Source organism: Propithecus coquereli, unplaced genomic scaffold, assembly GCF_000956105.1.
Source record: "Propithecus coquereli isolate 6110/MARCELLA unplaced genomic scaffold, Pcoq_1.0 Scaffold222, whole genome shotgun sequence".
Classification (NCBI taxonomy): Eukaryota; Metazoa; Chordata; class Mammalia; order Primates; family Indriidae; genus Propithecus; species Propithecus coquereli.
This window is the reverse complement of record NW_012147412.1, coordinates 1,995,949-2,012,444: the sequence shown is the minus strand read 5'-3', so window position 1 is coordinate 2,012,444 and position 16,496 is coordinate 1,995,949. Positions and strand designations below refer to the sequence as shown.

The following is a 16,496-nucleotide window of genomic DNA, read 5'->3' as shown; positions in this document are numbered from 1 at the left end:
AGCAGAAATGAAAATCTCAGTAGAAGAGCTAGAAGATAAAGTTGAGTAAATCTCCCAGAAAGTGGGGGAAAAAATAACAAAATTTTTAAGAAATAGAAAATACTTATTTTTAAAACAGTAAGAGGACCAGATCAGAAGATCCAATAGATGAATAACAAGAGTTCCAGGAAGAAAAAGAAGATGGGGAAAAAATATCATTAATAAAATATTTCAAAAAAATTTCTCAAACTCAAATAAATACATTTCCAGAATAAAAGAGCCTGTGAGCATTCACCACTTTGGACAGAAAAGGACCCACATCAAAGCATATCATTGCAAAATTTCAAAACACTGGAGCCAAAGGGAAGATTCTATAAGCTTCTAGAGAGTTAAAAAAGAGGTTACAGGGCAAAAAAATCAGAATTAAAATGGCTTTGGATTTTCCAAAAACTGCTCGAAGACAGTGGAGTAATGACTTCAAAGTTCTGAAGGAAACGATTTACGAACTAGCATTCCAAACCCAGCCCAACTGTCAAGCTAGTCTGAAGACAGAATAAAAAACACTTTCAGACAAGGAAGACCTCAAATACACCTCCCACATACCTTTTCTCATGAACTTTCTACCAAAACTTGGGATTAAACTAAGAAGGAGAACAACTGGGATACAGAAAGCAGCAGTTCCAACATGAGAGGTAGGTAAAGTGGGTCCTTAGGGTAGTGATGGTGACAGCATCCTAGACAACAACTGTGCCCCAGGCACAGGGTCACCGTACAATCTAGAGCAGCAAACTCAAGAGACGACACATAGAGAGCCATCATCACTGTATTCCCGGCCACTGAATCACCATATTCACCTGACAAAGCTACTGGAGGGTGTGCTCCACCAAAACAAGAGAGTAAACCAAGAAAAAGCAAAACACAATACTCAGGAAAGGAGACATCTAAATTTGGAGAAAGGCAAAGAGAATTCCCAGAGGGCAGTGAAAGCCCCAGGACAATGGGCATGCAGCAGGCCTGGAGAACAGTGAGAAGGGATGTCTCCAAGAGAAAAACATAAAGGAGGGGAGAAAGCCAGCCAAGGCAGATCATGCCACTTACCCTGGACAATGAGGGAGTCACCAGAAGGCTCCAACTTCTACACTAAACAAATAAGAACCAAGAGCTAGAGACAACAACTAGTTTAAAGTTGCACCAACACCGCACACATAAAAGGAAGCACAAAAGCTGAATGGGATATGCAAATAGGGGTTTGCTCACTGGATTAGTCAGAATTTGTTCACGTCTATTAACATCCTGGTCAGACTGCTAATAACCAAACACAATCTTGAGAGGATAATCAAGTTATTCAATAGATAGGTAGGCCTTGAGGGGAAAAGACAGAAACAAACGTTGGTTTTCTTTTTTACAATTCATTTTAAGCAGCATTTATAGGACATTGACTATTTGCCTATTATTGTAGTAGATACAGTGGGGAATTCAAAGTAGTGTACAGCATGATCCCAGAACAGGACAGCCACACAATTGCCATGAAGAAAAGATATATTTGCATGGGATAATTAGGAAGCAATATCTGGCAGATCAGTGTTAAGAATCAAAAGGTCAATGGGTAAGTTCAACACCAGTTAAAGGAGTCAGTGAAAGCTCCGTGGAGGTTGGGCCCTATTTGTTCAAATCAGAAATCTAAAAATTTAGTGAACCTAAAAATCATACGGGGATCTCCTGGGCTCCCCCAAAACTGATGCTCCATTTTTTATAAACACCCCCAGGTGATTCCACTATAGGTGGTCTTTGTGCCATACTTTGAGAAATACTGATGGCATATCAAGGTTTCTTTTCGGTTGCCCAATGGATGGTGGGTTTCACTGATGAGAAAAGTAGGAGGACAAGGTAGAGGGCACAGGGGTTTCTGGTAAGGGCAAACCTGCCGCAGGCACGCAGGCAGAGAGGAGCAAGTCTATGCAGAGGAAATGAGAACAGGAACAAGGGCAGACGAGGAGGAGTTGGCTCACACAGGGCCTTGACAATAGAAGTTAAGAGTCAAGAATTGATCTTCTGGACAACAGAACAAGAGGAAACCGCTGATGATTTTTAAACAGGGAAACAATGGAACGAATATAGTCATAAGAGGAGGAAAATCAGACTGTTGACCTAGAAGTTTGCTACGGAAAGGATTATGCAAAGCATGGCAAACAACTGTCTATTCTCCTATTATAACTGAGTTCGAAATAGACTCCTCTTTAGGGAAGAACACAGCATCCTTACCTCTGTTCTGCCTGCAATTAAGGGCATGCACTAGATGGAGTTCCAAGGTCTACCTGGGCCTCCGACAATAACAGACCTTCCGCTGCCTCTCTGAGTCCAGCCACTAGATGGCAGTGCTTACCCTTCTTTTAGTAGGACTGGCCAGACAAGCAAGCAGGAAAACCAGACACTCTCCCCTGAGAGTTTGATACACGCAACACACACAATTTAATTCCAATTTATAATTTCCCACTAAGAGGGAAGCAAAGGTGGCCCAACTGCAGCTGGGTGGAAAGCAGGGTGGCCGGCCTTTCTTTGCAGGAGGCTCACAGGGCAGTTATAGAAGACAACTCTTTCCAGTTCCGGGTTCCCATGGGTCTGTATGACCCAGGGAGAGGCGGGAAGTCTCCTGCCCTGGAGGTGCACTGTTGGTGACACCCAGCCTGGCCACAAAGCAGTGTCCCAGACAGCAGGGCCTGTGGCCTGGCCAGCGTGCGCCCCTGGCAGGTCCTCTCCACAGCGGCAGGGGCACGGGAGAGGGCCAGGCCAGGACTCACCGAGCGAGGGGCAGGCTTCCTCGTCCGAGCCGTCTGCACAGTCTCGGTACCCGTCGCACACCCAGGTGTCCATCACGCAGGCCCCGCTGCTGCAGCGGTAGTAATTGGGCAGGCATGTGGAGGGCCCAGGAGTTGGGGAGGGAAGAACATGTGAATCTGTGGAAAACACCAAGCAAGGAAACCCACAGTGTCACGAGAAGCTTGATCCCAGGCAAAACGTGTCCCAAGCCAAGTGTCGATGTCCCAGTTTCGGCTGGACCAGCCAAGCCAGTGACAGGCATGGTTCTGAACACCAGATCATCTAAAAATTCATGTATGATGGGGTGTCCCAATAAACAGAATTGTTTTCCCTTTTGGGCAATAGATTTACCTTACCTACTATATTTGATCTGGCCTAATATTCGAATGCATTTGTTTTTGCAGGGGCTTGGGAATGCTGATGGAAGGAACAGGTGACTCAGGAGGCACAGGGTGGCTAAGAGAATTCCTACTGAGGCTGAGCATTGTTCTCGTTAATTTCTCTGTAGCCACCCCAGACATGGTGCAGAGATGGGAATGCCGGAGAGGAAAGGAACCAGCATGCATTCCGCAAGGATGCTTCTCAAAGGTACCATGGCACACACAGGACCTGGGGATCTTGTTAAAATGCAGATTCTGATTCAGCAGGTCTGGAGCAGGGCCAGAGATTCTACATTTATAACAAGTTCCAAGGAGCTGAGGGTGCTGTGGTCTGCAGACCACATTCTGGGTAGGAAGGCTCTAGATTTCTCACTGTGCCCTGTAAAATATGGAATAAATAACCCAGGAAACAGGAGAAACCAATCACACTGATTTCAAAATAGGAAGGAAGGATAGAAAAAAAACCCAGTCACCATTCCCCCCAAAAATCCAAAAAAACCCCAGGAATAAGCTGGCACATTCTGCACAGCAGATGGAACTACACTGGTTGTGTTGGGTGTGGGCTGGCCTGGGCCTCTTACCTCCACAGTCCTTCTCGTCTGACCAGTCCCCACAGTCGTTCTCCCTGTCACATTTCCACCTGTTGGGGATGCAGTGGCCGTTCTCACACCGGAACTGGAAGTAGCGGGAGCAGTTTGGGGCTTCTGTGGGGTTTTCTGGGGAGATCAACCACACCATCAGCTGCTTTCCGTGCACCAGCGTGAACACCGTGCTCCGACTACATGCATCCTTCTCAACGCCCAAGTCCCAGGGCAACCTGCGCTGCCCACCCAGAGAAAGATAAGGCAGCTTCATGCACCCAATGGGCAGTAGGAAGTACACCCACGAACTCAAGAGAATCCCATCTTCCCAGCCCCTAACTCATGTTCCTCTGACCTACACTTCCTGAGAATGACCACCTGAGTGCTAATTCTGGCATTTTGCCAAAGGAATAAAATAATGATTGATGATGACCCAATGGTGACAATAACTTCTATCACATTATGGTCTGCAACTTTTAGGGGAGGAAAAAGTACATCCCATAATATTTACCATAATTCCTCGCCTCCCATATTCCTTATACATAATGTGGTCTTCCCGACTGGGAAAAGAAAGGAAATGGAATAAACTCTCCCCTAGCACCTACGAGGTGTCAGGTTCCCACTCCAAGACTCCGTTCCCTGTGTGGGGAATTCAGGAACCGGCGGCAGCTGCTCACGGGAAGGGCAGGCCGAGGCTGCGTGTGGGTGCGCTGGCAGCGCCCCTCCTTAACCACAGCTGCCACTGTCACCGGAAGATTAGGACGCGAGGGGGCAGATCTGAAATCTTCTTACCACAGTTGGCTTCGTCAGAGTAATCGCCGCAGTCATCCATGCCGTCGCACTTCCAAATCAAACTGATGCACACTCCGTTCTGACACTGGAAACCGAACTCGTCACAAACCTTGTGGAACTCGGGGTCTTGGGCTACACAAGGAACAAACATTCACAAAGTCGCGATGACTCCCACGCTAGGAGCTCGGAGCAGCAGTGCGGCTCAGAAACAAGGGAAAGAGAAAGTGTCCTCTGCCAAGATACCATCTAACTAAAAATTCCCTGAACGTAAGAGCCAAACCTAACCGTAACAGGGCACACAGGTTGTTAATTAACCCATTCCATGAATCTTTATTCAGTCCTGTTATGAGCTAAGTTTATCCCCCCCACCAAATTCACATGTTGAAGTTCTAACCCTCAGTACCTCAGAAATGTGACCATATTTGGAGACAGGGCCTTTAAAGAGGTAATTAAAGCTAAAATGAGGTCACCAGGGTGGTCCCTAATCCAATATGACCGGTGTACTTATAGGAGAGGAAATCTGGACACAGACGTGTACAGAGGAAACACGGTGTGAAGACAGAGAGGAGGCGGCTGTCTACAAGGCCAAGGAGTGAGGCCTCGGGAAACCAACCCTGCCAACACCTTGATCTGGGACTTGGAGCCTCCAGAATTGTGAGAAAATAAGTTTCTGCTGGTACTTTGTTATGGCAGCCAGAGCAACCAGATGTAAGTCTACACACAAGGCACTGTTTTAGGAAGGGGGCCATGGAAATGAACAAAACAAAGCCCCTGCTCCTGTGAAGCTCAAATGGAAGAGGCAGATGGTAAAATGAACATCCAGGTGCCCAGTGGGCTCAGTGCTGCGAAGACCACTGGACAAAGGTAAGGGCGACCCTTTGAGCTGAGCTCTTGGTCACTCACTCGCCTCCCGATTATACACACCCTGACACTAGAAAGCAGTACTTCTTCAACAAAGGAAGTCTTGGACACTCGATCAAGACCTGCAAGCTAGACAGAGGTGCATCCCCAGGTGGCCAAACCCCCGCACAGGAGCTTCGGTGACTGTGAGTTGCCCCCTGCTGGCCCCACTCACAGCATCCCGCAAATGCCGCATCCTCATCCGATCCGTCGCGGCACTGGATGATCCCATCACACACCATGGAGTGGAACAGGCACTGCTGGCGGTTCTTACACACAAAGTCCATGAAGCGCGTACACAGGGGCTCTGAGAGCAGAAAAGGCCGTGAGCACCCAGGGCGAGCCGGGCCCTCTCCAGCCCTGGCCAAATGCACGCTGGGACAGACGAGCATCACTCAGGACACAACAGCACGAGCCACTGTGTACTGAGCACTCGCTCTGTGCCAAGCCCAGAGCTAAAGCACTTGACATAAAGTGCATCGTTAAACCCTCAGGACAACATATGAGAGACTTTATTGTTTCTGTTTTTGAAATGGGAAAACAGGGGGCAGCAGCATTCAATATTTTGCCAAGTGCACACAGCTGATGAGGGTGAAGCCGAAATTGAAATTTAGAGCTGTCTGACATCAAAGCCCCTGATCTTAATCATATCAATATGACACTGACTCTCTATTACAGGGGTCACAAACTTTTCTGTAAGGGATCCGTCTTACCGGACTGAATTGTACCCCCATAAAATTTATATGTTGAAGCCCTAACATCCACTGTGACTGTATTTGGAGATAGGGCCTTTGAAAAGGTAATTAAAGTTAAATGAAGTCATAAGGATGGGCCCCTAACACACTAGGATTAGTGTCCTCTAAAAAAGGGAAGGGACAGCAGAAAGGCCATGCGAGGACACAAGAAGACAGCCTTTGGACTGAACTGTAACCTCGGCTTGTCCCTGGGTCTCCAGCCTGCTGGCTATCTTTGCAGATTTTGGACTTTCCAGCCTCCATAATCACATGAATCAATTCCTTAAATTAAATCTCTTTCTCCTTCTCTCTCTCTTGCCACACACACACACACACACACACACACACATTAGTTCTGTTATTCTGGAGAACCCCAACTAGCACAACCAGAGAGCAAATATTTTAGGGTTTGCAGGTCACACACAGCCTCTGTTACACCTACATGATCCTGCTACTACAGCTCAAAAGCAGCCATAGATAATGTGTGAACAAGTGGTAGTTACTGCATTCAAAGAAAACTTCATGTAATGGAGAGGTTATGGGCTGGATCTCACCCACAGGCCAGTTTCCCACCCTGCACTAATGCATCAGCTCTCAGCCTGGCATACACAACAGCACTGTAAACTGAGCACCGTAAACAATCTCAACGCCCAAGCCACTCCCTGGGCTCATTAAATCAGCATCTCTGGAGGTGTCACCCAGGCCCCAGGAGCTTTTAAAGCTCCCAGGTGATTCTAATACATACTCAAGGATGAGCATCACCGACCTAGGGCAATCTTTCTGGGGCTAAAGAAAACTGGGGCTAAAGGGTCACCTGGCCTAAAAATGTTTCCCGAGTGATTATGAGCAACACTAATAAAACCAATCAAGTCCACAATTCTAAACAGTCAACTGACAGAACATATTGCAATGACACAGTAACATTCATGGAAGTATGAACTCATCTACCATCCCCGCCCCTCCTCCTGTTCTCCTTTACCCAAACCATGGCTCCCTGCCATGATCAGCCTCCACGAGTCCTGGCCAAACACTCAGGGATCAAGTCAGTTAAAAGCTAACCACAGCAGGTACTGAGGAAATGAAAAAAAGCCCCAGGCTGTGGTGCTGCCCCGGGGTGGGGACTGGACTCACCACAGTGCTGTTCATCTGAGCCGTCCGAGCAGTCGCGGAGGCCGTCGCAATGTTTGCTGGATGGGATGCAAGTGCCATTTGGGCAGCGGAATCCATTGCACTTCTTCTCTGAAATTTAATTCAACAACAGAGAATGACAAAGAGGAAACAGGCAGGCATGCATACTATTGGTGACAGTATAAATTTGTACCACCACTAGAGAGAGCAATTGGCCATAGCTAGCAAAATTACAAATGCACATAAACATTTATCCAGCAATTCCACTTACAGAAATGCATCCTACCTACAGCAATTAAAAAATGATGTTAAGTACAAGGTTACAATCTTGTTCTTAATGTTAGTACAAGCGTTGCACTGCAACACTGTTTGTAATAGATTAAAAACTGTCCATCAATTGGAGATTATTTAATAAATTACTGTACACTGGAACACTAGATAGCTGTAAAGAAACTGAAGTGCTCTACGAAAAATTATGTCCTAGATATACAGTTATATCAAAAAACAAGTTAAAAAACATTCAGAGTAAAACATTACTTGTGTACAATAGGACAAGAATATACAATATATTTAAATTTGCGTATATATGCACAAAAATGTTCTGGAAGTATATACAACCATGGCTTCCTACAGGGAAAGAGTGGGAACTGGGCAGATCAATCTTTACTGTACATCTTTTTATACTTTTTCCATTTTGAAGCACGTGAATGTATTACCTGTTCAAAAATCAAGTATATTTTTAAAAAGAGAAGGAAATGCTTCTATGAATAGAAAAAAGAAGGACATGAATCCTAATTATGAAATCCTAGTTTTTCGAAGCTCTCTAAGTCACTCACCACTTTAATTCTTCAGGAATTCTAAAGCAAAGCCCTTGTAGAGGAAGTACACCTAGATGTTAAGAGCCTGAGGTTTCACAACTAGTTCCACGGGAAATTAAACTAGAACTAAGGTATCCTGACGCTTAACTCAGAATCCTCAGCACTAGGTCACCCTTTCTCCTGACCAGAGAGTTACTGCCAGACGTTAGACTTGAAAATCAGTTCCAACAGGGCAGCCATGGATAGCCTTTGCAAACCCAGCTCTTGGTAGAACAGTTCCATGAGGATTAGGTAAAAGAAAAGAAAATGTGTTTTAATCATGTAAAAAGTCATCATTCCTAGAAAATTAGTCAAAGGATATCAAACAGAGAGAAAAACAGTAAATGAGTACTACTATTGGGAGAAATGGTTAATATCATTTAGTAGAAAAAGTTAAAAATAAAAAGGTATAAGTTAAAATTATGTGAGACAAACATACTAAATTAGTTAATTATATTAACTAAAAAGATAAAAATCTAGTATCAAAAGAGAGTTAGGGAAACATGCACTATATTACTGGTAAAGACGCATTTGGTATAATCACTTGGAAATGAAACATGGAAATACTTCAAGACAATCATAAAAACTGGGCAAAGCCTTCCACCCCACAACTCCGCATCGAAGAACGTACCACAGGAAATATCTCCAAGGAAAAACAAGCCTTCATTTCCAAGGACATGAATACTAGCATCATGGTGTAAAACTGAAAAAACTCAAATGCTCAACTAAATGCCAACTTAGTCAGAAGCAACTAAGTAAACTATGTTATTGTAAAGTGAATAAGCCTCTTCCATAAAAATGCTAACTACTGAAAAATACTGTATTGATACATGAAAATATCTTATTTAATACTGTAACATGAAAGGAGTAAATCTCTAGTAATATATAGACAAAAACTACAATCCCACAAAAATCTGGAATGTTTGGCAAATGAATAAGGACAGAGACCCTTAAAAATATTGGTATAAAAAAGCATTTTATGTATTTTGTTTGTGTGGCAGCATTTATGTATGTTGTATGTGGGGGTGGCAAACTGTTTACTTGATGCTTAAGACTATATAACGCACCCTGATATATCATATGGCAACAGGACATGGGAAGTGGGTGGGCTTGTTTAGCTGCCAGAGTAGAAATATGGGTGTTTCATTCCCTGGCCCATCTGCTGCCTTTCTTCCCGAACAGCAGACGCTGGGGAAGCTCCAGGTGGGACCTGAAGCATTTGCATTTACCGCAGTTGACTGGATCCTCATCAGAACCGTCCTGGCAGTCCGTGTCACCGTCACACGCCCACCGCTGGGGGATGCAGTGTCCATTGCGACACTGGAAGTTGGAGGCCTCGCAGGTGTGGTAGATGGCTGCGGCAGAGAAGAGAGACACAGTCACACCCCTTCTGCTCCATCCCCCACCAGCTGTCAAGGGGCAGACAGCAAGGAGGTTAGCACTAGGTTATAAGGTAGGACCTGAAGGAGCGTCTGAGTTTCTCCTGGGCCGGAAACTAGGCACCCGGGGCTGATCTTACAGCAGCGGGCAGCTCCCTCAATGGGCAATGATTTGAGCCTATGGGTCTGTAAGAAGTGACACAAGCCATTGCATGGTACAGATGCACAAATTAAAACTTCACTCACTCTTCACAACAACCTATGAACCCCATTCACAAATGAGAAGCGGGCTTAGAGAGATTAAGAAACTTATAGGTAATTAAGTAACAGCGCCAAGGTGGCTCAAGTTCAAAGCCTGTACTTTTTCTACCATACATTGGTACTTTATCTTCTCACCTAAATCCTCTTATTCATCCAGATACTCTGAAATAAGGAGAGGTGAGGTGTGCTCAGGAGACCAAGTGCTGGACCCGATCCCAGCCACTGTCCGGCTGCCTCAATTTCATTATCCTTATATTGATATTTAAGGGCTCTTCTAAGCTGTGAAAGGCCATGACCTTACAATTCTTAAAAACACTATGCAAGTTCAAATACGGAAAACCTCAGGCCCAAAGAACATAAAAGAGTCATCCAAAATTGCAAAGAAAGCAGGCCCCAGAACCAACTTAGAATTATCTAACTTTCTGTATAGTAGAGAGCAACATCTACCAGCCAAGGATACGTGGTGTCCGTTACAATCACTAAGAGAAAAAAAGGAGCTAGGAAACAGAGAGTCACTGTTATAAACGAACAGCCTCATCTGCACACACAGGCTGAGGCCACCTGGAAGTCATTTAGAACCATCTTGAACTCCTGGTCAAAGACTAATTCAAATGTTTAAGATTTGCCTCAAACCCAATCAACTCGACCAACTGTCGGAGTTCCCCATCCTCCTCTGAAACAGAAAGCTGTTTGTGTCGGTGCATTGCTGAATGAAAGCCCAGACTGGCCTTGTTTACAACCAACACAAAATAATAGAACCCAGATAGATGGGCTCTGTTAGAATAAATGTGTGGACAGGACGTCTTCACAACAGAAGGTGACAAAACAAACAAAATTGGGTTGTTGAGAGCAAACTATAGTTTTTTATTCAATTAAGACAGTTGGCAATAAGCTGCTCAAGGACTGGGAAAGTTGGCTTACAATGTCCCAATGCCTAGTGAATCTGCGGCTACTTGTTGCAATTGTTGGTGACACAAAGAACCTGATTTTTCAAACCATGTTAAAACAAGTGGTGGTCCATTGTCTGTATCTTCCCATCTCCCCAAAGACCAAGGCTGCATTTGGTAGGGTGTAAATAAGTCTATAGGAAGTTTCAGTATTTACAACCATTGGCACTCAGAATCCATTAAACATCTTAAAACATACTTATTTCTGATAAGAAGAACGAATGTATCATGCATGTTACATGAGTTTCTGCTCCAGTAACAGCCATCGCCTGGAATACTTTTGATCTATTGGTGTTAGAAGTCTGACAGTGTTTCAAAAAATTCCTCACCGAACCCTTGCTCACTTTCATAAAACTCAAAGCTGCCTAACTGATTGCCATATTAATCTACTTATTATTCAGCCTATGCATTTCATTTCTAATTGAGAACAACTTCAGAGTGCTAGTAGAGTTTCCAAATGACAATTCTGGGAGGCATGTCTGAGATATCCTGATTCTATCACAGACACTGAGCTTGGAAAGACTGATCAGTTTGTACAATTTTCCTTCAAGTGGTTAGGTATGAGTAGAATGCATTACATATTCTTTTTCTGGATTTTTCTATCTTCTGAGTAACTTACTAGCTCTTTGATTTTAAATGGCTGGTAAATAATGCATACTTCATAAATAGTTTTGTTTTTTTTTTTAATTATAAGGATAGAAGAAATTGACTTTAATCCAGCCTAAAGAATTTAGAGAAAAAGAAGAATCCTTTGCATGGTAGGATTCATCTGTAACTACAATGGTGAAATCAATGTGATAAACAATCATGGAACTAGAATATCAGTTTCAAATATAGGTCATTATCCTATGATTTATTCTTTGACTCAGACAGAACTTTTCTGACTCATCAAGACCTGCTGGAACACCTGATCAAAAGCATTAGCCAAACATAAGTGGAGCAGAACAGATGAATTAGGTACTGAAATGAGAAATGTACTGCCTCATTTCTTACAAAGCACAGGACTATTAGGAAGTGCATGAGGGAAAAGAAATATGACTATAAACACAATTTGAATGATTAATGACACAGAAGAAAAAACAAAGCATAAAGAAAGAACACTGAAAAATAAAAAGCAGATTTGAAAAAGAACCAAACAGAACTTCTAGATACAAAAAACAAGCTCATATTGCTCAATAGATACGTGAAACAGCAGATTAGATTCAGCTGAAAATAGAATTGTTGAACCGGAAGACAAATCTGAAAAAGTTTAACTCAGATTCTAGCACACTCATAAAGACAACAAACATATTTAATGCAAACGAGAGGCATGAACAGCAGAATGAGGCAGTCCAACAAATCACTAACAGTAATTGCTGAAGGTAGGACCAGAGAAAGTAGTAAGCAGGCATAGCTGAAGAGTCAGTGGCTGTAATTTCTCAGAATTGGGGAACAAAAATAATAAATCCTCAGATCTTAAAAAGAAAACAAGTCTCAGGCATGGTAAATAAATTCACATCCAGGTAGGTGAAACTGCATAATAAAAATGACAAAAAAACAAAACAAAACAAACAAACAAAAAAATACCTTAAAGATAACTAGGAAGGAAAGAATATCTGCTATTTAAACAGATGACCTGACAGCAGAATATATATCAGCACAAAAGAGGCTGGAAAAAATGAAATAATTCTATCAAAATAACCTAGAAACCCAGACTGACCTGAATTCAAGATTGAGGGTAAAATAAAGAAAATAAAAACATATTTATACTAATAAAACCTTGAAAGAGTTTCCCACTCACAGACTCCTGCTGCAAGAACCACAGAAGGATGCACATCGAAAGGAGGCATTAGACACAAGAAGCAAAGGTTGCTGGGAAACAGTTATGTACCTATAAATAAGTCTGGTTATTAAAAATAATGACTAATTTTAGGATTTTTAAAATGTAAAATGGAGAGCAAAGGAGAAAAGTAAGGAATATTCCCAGCAGAAAGTATGGCTCTGAGCTGATGCCAACAGGAGGTCAGCCAGCCTTGACCTGTTTCTTCTGGCAGTGCGTGTAGCTTAATTGAGTAGGTCAGAAAATGAAGTGTCACGCCACACATCATAATGAGCTCACATCCGACCTCCAACTATTCTGCGATGAAGGAGAAAGAGAATTATCCTTAAAAGGTCTGGGAGAACAGCCATCGGAACAAGGCTGGAGGTTGAGCCGCAAGTTTTCCCCAGTTAGCCTTGCCAGCAGAAATATCAGAGATTAAACCACGAGTTTATGACATGTTCTCCCATAGAAATGAAGTTATCAAATCATTCTGGAAGACCAGCACACGCTGCTGAAACACGAGTTTGACTAATGTGGTTGTGATAACAAGATGTTCAATCACACTGCAATTTATAAACTGAAATGCCCAAGTGCACCCTTCTAATTTATTAACTAATTATCCATCCAAACCCAAAGCTTCCAAACAGCATTCATGTGTTTTCTGGGCTGATGGCAGCTCCTTCATGGACCTTGGTTTTTCCTCTTTCTGCAGGCCATACTTGCATACAGAGAGAAGCATTTTCCTGCAGTCTTTCCAGAAGCAGAGGTGCCGACACTGAGACTGCACCGGAAAGAATATGGGTGAACTTTCCAAGGGGGCAGAATTTGGGAACATCACAGAATATCCTGTGTGGTGTATATGGCATTTGAAGAGATACATTTACTTTCTTAAGGCCAGGTAAGGTCACCTCTAAACTAAAACAAATAAGAGTACAGCAGTTGTGTAAAATTACTCAATCTGCAAAGGTTCTCTGAGCACATACCCTACCACGTGCTGGGCACTGCGGAGAACACAAAGGAGTAAAAGACAAGGCCATCTCTGTTCTTCAGGAACCAAGGCTAACCCAGAGCATAACGCACAGTATTTTACACTTAAGTTTGGGATTTAACAGATCTACCTTCTTGGCATTTGCTTTTACAAATTAGGAGGCATGCTTCGAGCCACCAGATGCTGGGCAGTGTAGGAGGTGTCTGGGTACCCTGGGGGCAAAGGCGGTTAAGACGTGGGATTAAAAATCACTCCAATAATTCACAAGACTAATGACGTTGACCCCAGATGATTGAGAAGTTGACTCACCCGCGAATTGCAAAATGAAGCCTGAATTATCAGGGTGTAAAAGCAGATCTGCCCTGATCATAAAATGGTTAAAGGAAACATCTTTATCTCCTCTGCCCAAAATCACTAGAGGGGTTTGAGAACTGAGTAACAACTTCCAGAGGAGGCTATAGAGCAACTTTACTCATCAGATAACAAAATCTGGTGGTTTTTTCCTTAATTTTTATTGTATTTTTTCATCAACTTATAATCACATATAATTATGGGGTACGAGGTGATGGTTATTAAACAGAAATTGTTTTCATTGCCCCACAACCTCCCCAACTCCTGGAAGTACTGACCAGTACAGTTGGCTTCGTCAGACCAGTCCCTGCAGTCGTTGTCCCCGTCACACACCCAGGAGGAGCGGATGCACATGCCAGAGCTGCAGTTGTATTCGTCACTCCGGCACTGGTGCATTTCTGCAGGCGAGAGCACAAACAGATGTTAGGACAAGAGCTCACTCAAAATTCCATCCCTGGTGCAAAACTCTTAAGGGTCACAGACGGATCTATTATCACTGATTATCTGTAGAAAACACAGACAACCAGGCAAGTAAGGTCGCCTAAGATAGTTTCCAATGAATATGATGCAAATGGGTTACAGGTACGAGATACTGATACCTTCAGACTCTTACACCTGGTTGCCTTTTGGCAAGGGCAGCCTTGTCCATTCATCCCAGTGCACTCCACAAGTATTATCATTTTCTATGCTCACTCTGATGGGAAGAAGGTTAGGAAGCAGTGAATGAGGAGGCCAGGGAATAGAACTTTCAAGAAACAGAACACTCCTAGAGACACGGCCTGTGGTTTGAGAAAAGGAATACTGCAAGGTCCTCGTGTGCTGATCGCTGTGAGATGCTCAGCTCAGGGGAAGCGAGATTAGTGCTGAGCTTCTACAACGGAGGAAACGTAGCTCTGGACTTTCTGTGGGCAGAGCTCCAGGGATGTGGGTAGAGGTACTGTCCCTGGAAGGGTGGGGACCTGGTACAAACAAACCAGTCCAGCTTGACCAAGACATGAAAGGAGGCCGCCCTGGCAACATCTTTCAAAGCTCCTGAGGAGATCATTTAAACAAAATGCTATGGTCTGAATTTACTACACACAGTAGAAATTTATTTCTCATAGTTCTAGAGGACAGGAAAATTCAAGGGTATAAACTTCACATGTTGAAACTTACAGTTCCTATGTTGAAACTTAATCACTAATGTGACAGTATTAAGAGGTGGGGCCTTTATGAGGTAATAAAGTCGTGAGGGTAGAGCCCTCGTCAATGGGATTCGTGACCCCATAAAAGAGGTGCGAGGGAGCCGGTCACCCCTTCTGCCACGTGAGGACGCAGAGAAGGCATCACCTATGAGGAACAGGCCCTCGTCAGACTCCAAAACTGCTGGTATCTGATCTTGGACTTCACAGCCTCCAGAACTGTGAGAAATAAATTTCTATTGTTTATAAATCACCCAGTCTAAGGTATTGTGTTACAGCAGCCCTGAATGAACTGAGGCACAGAACTTTGGCACAGAATTTATAGAGCATCAGAAAACAGGAGTAGCCAAGCATGGGGCCCAGGGCAGCCGTCCCGGTCACTCTCCCCAAGAGACAGGCTGACGGTGAAGTTGGTGAATCAGATATTTATGAGGAAAGTGTGCGGAGACTTATGAAGAGGTCCTGCATCAGAGGAAGGGACTAACTGGGACCTTGGGAGGAATTCGGGACAAACTAGCAAGAATGGGCCATGAACAGAGGGAAGAATGAAGCTGTTGAACAGTCAAATGTGCGCCCAGTGTGTGGGGTAGAAGACCCCAGAAACGTGGAACCACGTGGAGTTTCTCGCCTATGGAGCAAAACCAGCTGCACACTTCGCCCTTCTCAGAGCTGGGGAGAAGATGGTAGGAAAGAAGGGAAAACACTTGTGAGTTCCAGACATGTTATCTGGCACTTGATGAAGGAAAACTATGGAATTTAAAAAAAGAAATTCCCCCAAGTGCCAGGCTGGGAGCATCTTTCGTGTGAAGGTGGCCCTGCCTGTGCTGTGTTAGTTAACATGCATTAGGATGATTTACGAGCAGCCCCTGCCCCGCTAATTCCAGGCCCTGTGAGGGAAACCACGTGCTCATAAGAAAGCAGGCCCTGTCCGTGTGCACACGCACAGTGTGGCTGGATCTGCCCCGTGGACAGGGAGAGGAGGCCAGGCAGGGCCAGGCTAGCTTATCGCCAGATCACCTGGCTTCTACTCTCGCTTCCCTCCCACACCTCAATCCCACACACTATGCATATCACATAATGTCTCCTTCAACAGCGAGCAACTATGAGCTTGGGACCAGAGCCTCTTAACTAAGGTAGGTCTCATGAAACTGACAGGGCAGTACGTCACAACAGAAAGAGCGTGGAATTAGAGAACAGGAGAGATGGATTCCAGTTCCCCATTCCGATACAAACTAACTGTGTCACCCTGAATAACCCCCCTGACATCTGCAGACCCCAGTCACTTAATGGAGCAATTAGGACTGGACTAGAGAATCCTTATCATTCCTTCCATTATAACCCATTGTTTCTCTAAATATAAACATTTCCATTCAGTAAACAGATACTCAGTCAATGCCTATACCATCTGCTGACTTCTAAC

At 44.0% G+C, this 16,496-nt stretch overlaps 1 protein-coding gene across 1 annotated transcript in view; it reads right to left on the bottom strand.

The window, feature by feature from the left end:
• SORL1 (sortilin-related receptor, L(DLR class) A repeats containing) overlaps nt 1-16,496 on the bottom strand; it is a 165,151-nt gene that overhangs the window by 36,611 nt on the left and 112,044 nt on the right. Inside the window, exons 25-31 of the mRNA XM_012644914.1 lie at nt 14,174-14,293; nt 9,398-9,523; nt 7,315-7,422; nt 5,625-5,756; nt 4,550-4,681; nt 3,758-3,892; nt 2,778-2,933 (exon numbers count right to left, since the gene is read on the bottom strand). Coding sequence (XP_012500368.1) covers nt 2,778-2,933; nt 3,758-3,892; nt 4,550-4,681; nt 5,625-5,756; nt 7,315-7,422; nt 9,398-9,523; nt 14,174-14,293 — 909 coding nt within the window. The remainder of the gene's footprint in view (nt 1-2,777; nt 2,934-3,757; nt 3,893-4,549; nt 4,682-5,624; nt 5,757-7,314; nt 7,423-9,397; nt 9,524-14,173; nt 14,294-16,496) is intronic.